Source organism: Oncorhynchus tshawytscha, unplaced genomic scaffold (genome assembly GCF_018296145.1).
Source record: "Oncorhynchus tshawytscha isolate Ot180627B unplaced genomic scaffold, Otsh_v2.0 Un_scaffold_3414_pilon_pilon, whole genome shotgun sequence".
NCBI lineage: Eukaryota > Metazoa > Chordata > Actinopteri > Salmoniformes > Salmonidae > Oncorhynchus > Oncorhynchus tshawytscha.
The window spans coordinates 470,185-482,500 of record NW_024609793.1 but is presented as its reverse complement, the minus strand read 5'-3'; the positions used below and the strand labels follow the sequence as shown (position 1 = coordinate 482,500).

At 51.3% G+C, this 12,316-nt stretch overlaps 1 protein-coding gene across 1 annotated transcript in view; it reads left to right on the top strand.

Annotated features, from left to right (window-relative positions):
• The window catches only part of LOC112239164 (TBC1 domain family member 15-like), a gene marked incomplete at its 5' end in the record, with an annotated part of 58,524 nt that overhangs the window by 21,697 nt on the left and 24,511 nt on the right, over positions 1-12,316 (top strand). The window contains 2 exons of the mRNA XM_042318132.1: positions 1,987-2,115; positions 9,127-9,230. Coding sequence (XP_042174066.1) covers positions 1,987-2,115; positions 9,127-9,230 — 233 coding nt within the window. The remainder of the gene's footprint in view (positions 1-1,986; positions 2,116-9,126; positions 9,231-12,316) is intronic.

Sequence of the window (12,316 nt, the reverse complement as noted above, 5' to 3'; positions counted from 1 at the left end):
TTCTCCCTCCCTCCCTCCCTCCCTCCCTCCCTCCCTCCCTCCCTCCCTCCCTCCCTCCCTCCCTCTCCCTCCCTCCCTCCTCCCTCCCTCCCCCCCCCTCCCTCCCTCCCTCCCTCCCCCCTCCCTCTCCTCCTCCCTCTCTCTCTCTCTCTCTCCCCTCCCTCTCTCTCTCTATAGTGTGTTATTGGTGTAGCAGTAAGTCCCCCCCTCTCTCTCTATAGTGTGTTATTGGTGTAGCAGTAAGTCCCCTCCCTCTCTCTCTCTATAGTGTGTTATTGGTGTAGCAGTAAGTCCCCTCCCTCTCTCTCTATAGTGTGTTATTGGTGTAGCAGTAAGTCCCCTCCCTCCCTCTCTCTATAGTGTGTTATTGGTGTAGCAGTAAGTCCCCTCCCTCCCTCTCTCTATAGTGTGTTATTGGTGTAGCAGTAAGTCCCCTCCCTCCCTCTCTCTATAGTGTGTTATTGGTGTAGCAGTAAGTCCCCTCCCTCTCTCTATAGTGTGTTATTGGTGTAGCAGTAAGTCCCCTCTCTCTCTCTATAGTGTGTTATTGGTGTAGCAGTAAGTCCCCTCTCTCTCTCTATAGTGTGTTATTGGTGTAGCAGTAAGTCCCCTCTCTCTCTCTCTATAGTGTTATTATGGTGTAGCAGTAAGTCCCCTCTCTCTCTCTATAGTGTGTTATTGGTGTAGCAGTAAGTCCCCTCCTCTCTCTCTATAGTGTGTTATTGGTGTAGCAGTAAGTCCCCTCTCTCTCTATAGTGTGTTATTGGTGTAGCAGTAAGTCCCCTCTCTCTCTCTATAGTGTGTTATTGGTGTAGCAGTAAGTCCCCTCTCTCTATAGTGTGTTATTGGTCTCAGTCTCTCTCTATAGTGTGTTATTGGTGTAGCAGTAAGTCCCCTCTCTCTCTCTATAGTGTGTTATTGGTGTAGCAGTAAGTCCCCTCCCTCTCTCTATAGTGTGTTATTGGTGTAGCAGTAAGTCCCCTCCCTCTCTCTCTCTCTCCCTCCCTAGTGTGTTATTGGTGTAGCAGTAAGTCCCCTCCCTCTCTCTCTATAGTGTGTTATTGGTGTAGCAGTAAGTCCCCTCCCTCTCTCTCTATAGTGTGTTATTGGTGTAGCAGTAAGTCCCCTCCCTCTCTCTCTATAGTGTGTTATTGGTGTAGCAGTAAGTCCCCTCCCTCTCTCTATAGTGTGTTATTGGTGTAGCAGTAAGTCCCCTCTCTCTCTGTCCCCTATAGTGTGTTATTGGTGTAGCAGTAAGTCCCCTCTCTCTCTCTATAGTGTGTTATTGGTGTAGCAGTAAGTCCCCTCTCTCTATAGTGTGTTATTGGTGTAGCAGTAAGTCCCCTCTCTCTATAGTGTGTTATTGGTGTAGCAGTAAGTCCCCTCCCTCTCTCTCTCTATAGTGTGTTATTGGTGTAGCAGTAAGTCCCCTCCCTCCCTCTCTCTATAGTGTGTTATTGGTGTAGCAGTAAGTCCCCTCTCTCTCTCTCTATAGTGTGTTATTGGTGTAGCAGTAAGTCCCCTCTCTCTCTATAGTGTGTTATTGGTGTAGCAGTAAGTCCCCTCCTCTCTATAGTGTGTTATTGGTGTAGCAGTAAGTCCCCTCTCTCTATAGTGTGTTATTGGTGTAGCAGTAAGTCCCCTCTCTCTCTCTATAGTGTGTTATTGGTGTAGCAGTAAGTCCCCTCTCTCTCTATAGTGTGTTATTGGTGTAGCAGTAAGTCCCCTCTCTCTCTCTATAGTGTGTTATTGGTGTAGCAGTAAGTCCCCTCTCTCTCTCTATAGTGTGTTATTGGTGTAGCAGTAAGTCCCCTCCCTCTCTCTATAGTGTGTTATTGGTGTAGCAGTAAGTCCCCTCTCTCTCTATAGTGTGTTATTGGTGTAGCAGTAAGTCCCCTCCCTCCCTCTCTCTATAGTGTGTTATTGGTGTAGCAGTAACATGTAGGTAATGCAGTATTTCCATACTCTCCCTCTCTGTCCTGGTAGATTGATCTTGGCGTGCTGCCAGAGGTCCGGCGTAGGGAGCCTGTTGGGGCGGAGGAGTGGAACACCAACATGGACCCTGAGGGACGCATGAGGAACATCTCACACCTCAAACAGACCATATTCAAAGGGGTAAGGAACACCTCAAATGTGGGAACAGGAACCAGCTAAAGGCAGTATGATGTAACGCACTGAAACACCAGGAACCAACTAAATACACCAGGATATAACAGACTGAAACACCAGGATATAACAGACTGAAACACCAGGATATAACACACTGAAACACCAGGATGTAACACACTGAAACACCAGGATATAACACACTGAAACACCAGGATATAACAGACTGAAACACCAGGATATAACAGACTGAAACACCAGGATGTAACAGACTGAAACACCAGGATGTAACACACTGAAACACCAGGATGTAACAGACTGAAACACCAGGATGTAACACACTGAAACACCAGGATGTAACACACTGAAACACCAGGATGTAACACACTGAAACACCAGGATGTAACACACTGAAACACCAGGATGTAACACACTGAAACACCAGGATGTAACACACTGAAACACCAGGATGTAACACACTGAAACACCAGGATGTAACACACTGAAACACCAGGATGTAACGCACTGAAACACCAGGAACCAACTAAATACACCAGGATATAACAGACTGAAACACCAGGATGTAACACACTGAAACACTAGGATGTAACAGACTGAAACACCAGGATGTAACACACTGAAACTCATGATCAAACGGGACAGTCTATCTCACACACACCACACACGCCCTCTGCTGTTAATTAAGAGAGTAGCAACAGCACAAACCCATCAGTGCTTTTAATTCCTACATATTCTGTTCATCCTTGACAGAGCTAGCTACAGTAGCTCATCCACAATGCATTGGGAGTCTATGGCCTGTGGATGTCTATGGCCTGTGGATGTCTATGGCCTGTGGATGTCTAAGACCTGTGGATGTCTATGGCCTGTGGATGTCTATGGCCTGTGGCTGTCTATGGCCTGTGGCTGTCTGTGGCCTGTGGCTGTCTGTGGCCTGTGGCTGTCTGTGGCCTGTGGCTGTCTATGGCCTGTGGCTGTCTATGGCCTGTGGCTGTCTATGGCCTGTGGCTGTCTATGGCCTGTGGCTGGCTATGGCCTGTGGCTGTCTATGGCCTGTGGCTGTCTATGGCCTGTGGCTGTCTATGGCCTGTGGCTGGCCTGTGGCTGGCCTGTGGCTGGCCTGTGGCTGTCTATGGCCTGTGGCTGTCTATGTGGCTGGCCTGTGGCCTGTGGCTGTCTATGGCCTGTGGCTGTCTATGGCCTGTGGCTGTCTATGGCCTGTGGCTGTCTATGGCCTGTGGCTGGCCTGTGGCTGGCTGGCCTGTGGCTGTCTATGGCCTGTGGCTGTCTATGGCCTGTGGCTGTCTATGGCCTGTGGCTGTCTATGGCCTGTGGCTGTCTATGGCCTGTGGCTGCTCCTGTGGCCTGTGGCTGTCTATGGCCTGTGGCTGTCTATGGCCTGTGGCTGTCTATGGCCTGTGGCTGTCTATGGCCTGTGGCTGTCTATGGCCTGTGGCTGTCTATGGCCTCTGGCTGGCTGTCTATGGCCTGTGGCTGTCTATGGCCTGTGGCTGTCTATGGCCTGTGGCTGTCTATGGCCTGTGGCTGTCCTGGCCTGTGTGGCTGTCTATGGCCTGTGGCTGTCTATGGCCTGTGGCTGTCTATGGCCTGTGGCCTATGGCCTGTGGATGTGGCTGTCTGTGGATGTCTATGGCCTGTGCTGTCTATGGCCTGTGGCTGTCTATGGCCTGTGGCTGTCTATGGCCTGTGGCTGTCTATGGCCTGTGGCTGTCTATGGCCTGTGGCTGTCTATGGCCTGTGGCTGTCTATGGCCTGTGCTGTCTATGGCCTGTGGATGTGGCTGTCTATGGCCTGTGGATGTCTATGGCCTGTGGATCTATGGTCCTGTGGCTGTCTATGGCCTGTGGCTGTCTATGGCCTGTGGCCTGTGGTCTATGGCCTGTGGCTGTCTATGGCCTGTGGCTGTCTATGGCCTGTGGCTGTCTATGGCCTGTGGCTGTCTGTGGCCTGTGGATGTCTATGGCCTGTGGCTGTCTATGGCCTGTGGCTGTCTATGGCCTGTGGATGTCTATGGCCCTCTGTGGCCTGTGGATGTCCTATGGCCTGTGGATGTCTATGGCCTGTGGCTGTCTGTGGCCTGTGGATGTCTATGGCCTGTGGCTGTCTGTGGCCTGTGGCTGTCTGTGGCCTGTGGCTGTCTGTGGCCTGTGGCTGTCTGTGGCCTGTCTGTCTATGGCCTGTGGCTGTCTATGGCCTGTGGATGTGGCTGTCTATGGCCTGTGGATGTCTATGGCCTGTGGATGTCTATGGCCTGTGGCTGTCTATGGCCTGTGGCTGTCTATGGCCTGTGGCTGTCTATGGCCTGTGGATGTCTATGGCCTGTGGATGTCTATGGCCTGTGGATGTCTATGGCCTGTGGATGTGGCTGTCTATGGCCTGTGGATGTCTATGGCCTGTGGATGTCTATGGCCTGTAGCTGTCTATGGCCTGTGGATGTCTATGGCCTGTGGCTGTCTATGGCCTGTGGATGTCTATGGCCTGTGGATGTCTATGGCCTGTGGCTGTCTATGGCCTGTGGCTGTCTATGGCCTGTGGATGTCTATGGCCTGTAGATGTCTGTGGCTGTCTATGGCCTGTGGCTGTCTATGGCCTGTGGATGTCTATGGCCTGTGGCTGTCTATGGCCTGTGGATGTCTATGGCCTGTGGCTGTCTATGGCCTGTGGATGTCTATGGCCTGTGGATGGTCTATGGATGTCTATGGCCTGTGGCTGTCTATGGCCTGTGGATGTGGATGGTCTGTGGATGTCTATGGCCTGTGGCTGTCTATGGCCTGTGGATGTGGCTGTCTATGGCCTGTGGATGTCTATGGCCTGTGGATGTGGCTGTCTATGGCCTGTGGCTGTCTATGGCCTGTGGATGTGGTGTCTATGGCCTGTGGCTGTCTATGGCCTGTGGATGTGGCTGTCTATGGCCTGTGGATGTCTATGGCCTGTGGCTGTCTATGGCCTGTGGATGTGGCTGTCTATGGCCTGTGGCTGTCTATGGCCTGTGGATGTGGCTGTCTATGGCCTGTGGCTGTCTATGGCCTGTGGATGTGGCTGTCTATGGCCTGTGGCTGTCTATGGCCTGTGGATGTGGCTGTCTATGGCCTGTGGATGTCTATGGCCTGTGGATGTGGCTGTCTATGGCCTGTGGATGTCTATGGCCTGTGGATGTCTGTCATGGCCTGTGGATGTCTATGGCCTGTGGATGTCTATGGCCTGTGGATGTCTATGGCCTGTGAATGTCTGTCTATGGCCTGTGGATGTCTGTGGCCTGTGGCTGTCTATGGCCTGTGGATGTCTATGGCCTGTGGATGTCTATGGCCTGTGGATGTCTATGGCCTGGGATGTCTATGGCCTGTGGATGTCTATGGCCTGTGGATGTCTATGGCCTGTGGATGTCTATGGCCTGTGGCTGTCTATGGCCTGTGGCTGTCTATGGCCTGTGGATGTCTATGGCCTGTGAATGTCTATGGCCTGTGAATGTCTGTGGCCTGTGGATGTCTGTGGCCTGTGGCTGTCTATGGCCTGTGGATGTCTATGGCCTGTGGATGTCTATGGCCTGTGGATGTGGCTGTCTATGGCCTGTGGATGTCTATGGCCTGTGAATGTCTATGGCCTGTGGATGTCTATGGCCTGTGGATGTGGCTGTCTATGGCCTGTGGATGTCTATGGCCTGTGGATGTGGCTGTCTATGGCCTGTGGATGTCTATGGCCTGTGGATGTCTATGGCCTGTGGCTGTCTATGGCCTGTGGCTGTCTATGGCCTGTGGCTGTCTATGGCCTGTGGCTGTCTATGGCCTGTGGCTGTCTGTGGCCTGTGGATGTCTATGGCCTGTGGATGTCTATGGCCTGTGGCTGTCTATGGCCTGTGGCTGTCTATGGCCTGTGGCTGTCTGTAACACCTGTGGATGTCTATGGCCTGTGGATGTGGCTGTCTATGGATGTGGATGGCCTGTGGCCTGTGGATGTCTATGGCCTGTGGCTGTCTGTGGCCTGTGGCTGTCTGTGGCCTGTGGCCTGTGGATGTCTGTGGCCTGTGGATGTCTATGGCCTGTGGATGTCTGGCCTGTGGATGTCTATGGCCTGTGGATGTCTATGGCCTGTGGATGTCTATGGCCTGTGGATGTCTATGGCCTGTGGCTGTCTATGGCCTGTGGATGTCTATGGCCTGTGGATGTTTATGGCCTGTGGATGTCTATGGCCTGTGGATGTCTATGGCCTGTGGATGTCTATGGCCTGTGGATGTGGCTGTCTATGGCCTGTGGCTGTCTATGGCCTGTGGCTGTCTATGGCCTGTGGATGTCTATGGCCTGTGGATGGTCTATGGATGTCTATGCCCTGTGGCTGTCTATGGCCTGTGGATGTGGATGGTCTGTGGATGTCTATGGCCTGTGGCTGTCTATGGCCTGTGGATGTGGCTGTCTATGGCCTGTGGATGTCTATGGCCTGTGGATGTGGCTGTCTATGGCCTGTGGCTGTCTATGGCCTGTGGATGTGGCTGTCTATGGCCTGTGGCTGTCTATGGCCTGTGGATGTGGCTGTCTATGGCCTGTGGATGTCTATGGCCTGTGGATGTCTATGGCCTGTGGCTGTCTATGGCCTGTGGATGTGGCTGTCTATGGCCTGTGGATGTGGCTGTCTATGGCCTGTGGATGTGGCTGTCTATGGCCTGTGGATGTCTATGGCCTGTGGATGTCTATGGCCTGTGGATGTCTATGGCCTGTGGATGTCTAAGGCCTGTGGATGTCTATGGCCTGTGGATGTCTATGGCCTGTGGATGTCTATGGCCTGTGGCTGTCTATGGCCTGTGGCTGTCTATGGCCTGTGGATGTCTATAGCCTGTGGCTGTCTATGGCCTGTGGCTGTCTATAGGCTTGTGGCTGTCTGGCCTGTGGCTGTCTATGGCCTGTGGATGTCCTGTGGCCTGGCCTGTGGATGTGGATGGCCTGTGGATGTCTATGGCCTGTGGCTGTCTATGGCCTGTGGCTGTCTATGGCCTGTGGATGTCTATGGCCTGTGGCTGTCTGTGGCCTGTGGCTGTCTGTGGCCTGTGGATGTCTGTGGCTGTGGCTGCCTGTGGATGTCTATGGCCTGTGGATGGTCTGTGGATGTGGATGGTCTGTGTATGTTAATGGCCTGTGGCTGTCTATGGCCTGTGGCTGTCTATGGCCTGGGCCTGTGGATGTCCTGTGGCCTGTGGCCTGTGGCTGTCTGTGGCCTGTGGCTGTCTATGGCCTGTGGCTGTCTATGGCCTGTGGCTGTCTATGGCCTGTGGCTGTCTATGGCCTGTGGCTGTCTGTGGCCTGTGGATGTCTGTGGCCTGTGGATGTGGATGGTCTGTGGATGTCTATGGCCTGTGGCTGTCTATGGCCTGTGGATGTGGCTGTCTATGGCCTGGATGTCTATGACCTGTGGATGTCTATGGCCTGTGGATGTGGCTGTCTATGGCCTGTGGATGTCTATGGCCTGTGGATGTCTATGGCCTGTGGCTGTCTATGGCCTGTGGATGTCTATGGCCTGTGGCTGTCTATGGCCTGTGGCTGTCTATGGCCTGTGGATGTCTATGGCCTGTGGATGTCTAAGACCTGTGGATGTCTAAGACCTGTGGCTGTCTATGGCCTGTGGATGTCTATGGCCTGTGGATGTCTATGGCCTGTGGATGTCTATGGCCTGTGGATGTCTATGGCCTGTGGATGTCTGTGGCCTGTGGATGTCTGTGGCCTGTTGCTGTCTGTGGATGTCTATGGCCTGTGGATTTCTATGGCCTGTGGATGTCTATGGCCTGTGGATGTCTATAGCTTGTGGCTGTCTATGGCCTGTGGCTGTCTATGGCCTGTGGCTGTCTATAGCTTGTGGCTGTCTGTGGGCTGTCTGTCTATGGCCTGTGGATGGCCTGTGGATGTGGATGGCCTGTGGATGTGGATGGCCTGTGGATGTGGATGGCCTGTGGATGTGGATGGCCTGTGGCTGTCTATGGCCTGTGGCTGTCTATGGCCTGTGGATGTGGCTGTCTATGGCCTGTGGATGTGGCTGTCTGTGGCCTGTGGCTGTCTGTGGCCTGTGGCTGTCTGTGGCCTGTGGATGTCTGTGGCCTGTGGCTGCCTGTGGATGTCTATGGCCTGTGGATGGTCTGTGGATGTGGATGGCCTGTGGATGTCTATGGCCTGTGGCTGTCTATGGCCTGTGGCTGTCTATGGCCTGTGGCTGTCTATGGCCTGTGGCTGTCTGTGGCCTGTGGCTGTCTGTGGCCTGTGGCTGTCTGTGGCCTGTGGCTGTCTGTGGCCTGTGGCTGTCTGTGGCCTGTGGCTGTCTGTGGCCTGTGGCTGTCTGTGGCCTGTGGCTGTCTGTGGCCTGTGGCTGTCTGTGGCCTGTGGCTGTCTGTGGCCTGTGGCTGTCTGTGGCCTGTGGATGTCTATGGCCTGTGGCTGTCTGTGGATGTCTATGGCCTGTGGCTGTCTGTGGATGGCCTGTGGCTGTCTATGGCCTGTGGCTGTCTGTGGCCTGTCTGTGGCCTGTGGATGTCTATGGCCTGTGGCTGTCTGTGGATGTCTATGGCCTGTGGCAGTCTGTGGATGTCTATGGCCTGTGGCTGTCTGTGGATGTCTATGGCCTGTGGCTGTCTGTGGATGTCTATGGCCTGTGGATGTCTATGGCCTGTGGCTGTCTGTGGATGTCTATGGCCTGTGGCTGTGGCCTTGAGCAGCGAGGCAGAACTCATTAAAGGCAGCATCTGATGCCTCTCTGTAGTCTCTCTACATGAAGGATATGAAAGTAGGGGTCAGCCGCTTTTCAGAGATTATTTTGTCTCCCGACATCGCCTCTCTCTCTGAAGCGACCGTTGGAAGTCAAAGGCTCAGTTGAAACTGGAAAAGCTCTGTTAGGCCTGTTTTGTTTGTTACTTACTGTAGGACTGTGGAAATAAAAGCTGTCCGTCTCTCCTCTCTTACTTTCTCTCTGTCCCCCCCATCCCTCTTTCTGTCTCTCCTTCCCTCCTAGGGTCTGTGTCACGTGTTGAGGAAGGAGGGATGGAAGTTTCTGCTGGGCTACTTCCCCTGGGAGAGCACCCTGGAGGAGAGGAGGAGTCTGACCAGGAGGAAAACGTAAGAGAGACACTCCTACTCATTAGGAGACTGGGAGGAAAACGTAAGAGAGACACTCCTACTCATTAGGAGACTGGGAGGAAAACGTAAGAGAGACACTCCTACTCATTAGGAGACTGGGAGGAAAACGTAAGAGAGACACTCCTACTCATTAGGAGACTGGGAGGAAAACGTAAGAGAGACACTCCTACTCATTAGGAGACTGGGAGGAAAACGTAAGAGAGACACTCCTACTCATTAGGAGACTGGGAGGAAAACGTAAGAGAGACACTCCTACTCATTAGGAGACTGGGAGGAAAACGTAAGAGAGACACTCCTACTCATTAGGAGACTGGGAGGAAAACGTAAGAGAGACACTCCTACTCATTAGGAGACTGGGAGGAAAACGTAAGAGAGACACTCCTACTCATTAGGAGACTGGGAGGAAAACGTAAGAGAGACACTCCTACTCATTAGGAGACTGGGAGGAAAACACTCCTACTCATTAGGAGACTGGGAGGAAAACGTAGAGAGACACTCCTACTCATTAGGAGACTGGGAGGAAAACGTAAGAGAGACACTCCTACTCATTAGGAGACTGGGAGGAAAACGTAAGAGAGACACTCCTACTCATTAGGAGACTGGGAGGAAAACGTAAGAGAGACACTCCTACTCATTAGGAGACTGGGAGGAAAACGTAAGAGAGACACTCCTACTCATTAGGAGACTGGGAGGAAAACGTAAGAGAGACACTCCTACTCATTAGGAGACTGGGAGGAAAACGTAAGAGAGACACTCCTACTCATTAGGAGACTGGGAGGAAAACGTAAGAGAGACACTCCTACTCATTAGGAGACTGGGAGGAAAACGTAAGAGAGACACTCCTACTCATTAGGAGACTGGGAGGAAAACGTAAGAGAGACACTCCTACTCATTAGGAGACTGGGAGGAAAACGTAAGAGAGACACTCCTACTCATTAGGAGACTGGGAGGAAAACGTAAGAGAGACACTCCTACTCATTAGGAGACTGGGAGGAAAACGTAAGAGAGACACTCCTACTCATTAGGAGACTGGGAGGAAAACGTAAGAGAGACACTCCTACTCATTAGGAGACTGGGAGGAAAACGTAAGAGAGACACTCCTACTCATTAGGAGACTGGGAGGAAAACGTAAGAGAGACACTCCTACTCATTAGGAGACTGGGAGGAAAACGTAAGAGAGACACTCCTACTCATTAGGAGACTGGGAGGAAAACGTAAGAGAGACACTCCTACTCATTAGGAGACTGGGAGGAAAAGACACTCCTACTCATTAGGAGACTGGGAGAAACTCCTACTCATTAGGAGACTGGGAGGAAAACGTAAGAGAGACACTCCTACTCATTAGGAGACTGGGAGGAAAACGTAAGAGAGACACTCCTACTCATTAGGAGACTGGGAGGAAAACGTAAGAGACACTCCTACATTAGGAGACTGGGAGGAAAACGTAAGAGACACTCCTCATTAGGAGACTGGGAGGAAAACGTAAGAGAGACACTCCTACTCATTAGGAGACTGGGAGGAAAACGTAAGAGAGACACTCCTCATTAGGAGACTGGGAGGAAAACGTAAGAGAGACACTCCTACTCATTAGGAGACTGGGAGGAAAACGTAAGAGAGACACTCCTACTCATTAGGAGACTGGGAGGAAAACGTAAGAGAGACACTCCTACTCATTAGGAGACTGGGAGGAAAACGTAAGAGAGACACTCCTACTCATTAGGAGACTGGGAGGAAAACGTAAGAGAGACACTCCTACTCATTAGGAGACTGGGAGGAAAACGTAAGAGAGACACTCCTACTCATTAGGAGACTAGGAGGAAAACGTAAGAGACACTCCTACTCATTAGGAGACTGGGAGGAAAAGAGAGACACTCCTACTCATTAGGAGACTGGGAGGAAAACGTAAGAGAGACACTCCTACTCATTAGGAGACTGGGAGGAAAACGTAAGAGAGACACTCCTACTCATTAGGAGACTGGGAGGAAAACGTAAGAGAGACACTCCTACTCATTAGGAGACTGGGAGGAAAACGTAAGAGAGACACTCCTACTCATTAGGAGACTGGGAGGAAAACGTAAGAGAGACACTCCTACTCATTAGGAGACTGGGAGGAAAACGTAAGAGAGACACTCCTACTCATTAGGAGACTGGGAGGAAAACGTAAGAGAGACACTCCTACTCATTAGGAGACTGGGAGGAAAACGTAAGAGAGACACTCCTACTCATTAGGAGACTGGGAGGAAAACGTAAGAGAGACACTCCTACTCATTAGGAGACTGGGAGGAAAACGTAAGAGAGACACTCCTACTCATTAGGAGACTGGGAGGAAAACGTAAGAGAGACACTCCTACTCATTAGGAGACTGGGAGGAAAACGTAAGAGAGACACTCCTACTCATTAGGAGACTGGGAGGAAAACGTAAGAGAGACACTCCTACTCATTAGGAGACTGGGAGGAAAACGTAAGAGAGACACTCCTACTCATTAGGAGACTGGGAGGAAAACGTAAGAGAGACACTCCTACTCATTAGGAGACTGGGAGGAAAACGTAAGAGAGACACTCCTACTCATTAGGAGACTGGGAGGAAAACGTAAGAGAGACACTCCTACTCATTAGGAGACTGGGAGCTCCTCCATAATTGACACATGTCCTCTGTCAGATCTGCATCATAACAGCACTGCTGATATAATACTAGGATAGGAAAACCCAACAACTCTCACTTCATGTTGTCTTTATGCTCGTACAGAGATCTTCACAGCGTTTTATGAATCTTTACATTTACGTTTTCATCCTACAGCTTTAAATTTACAAGTAATATGACTCGTATTTAAGAATGGCTAATACGTTTCAGTTAGTAATATGACTCGTATTTAAGAATGGCTAATACGTTTCAGTTAGTAATATGACTAGTATTTAAGAATGGCTAATACGTTTCAGTTAGTAATATGACTCGTATTTAAGAATGGCTAATACGTTTCAGTTAGTAAATAAATGACTAGAATATTTAAGAATGACTAGCTAATACGTTTCAGTTAGTAATATGACTCGTATTTAAGAATGGCTAA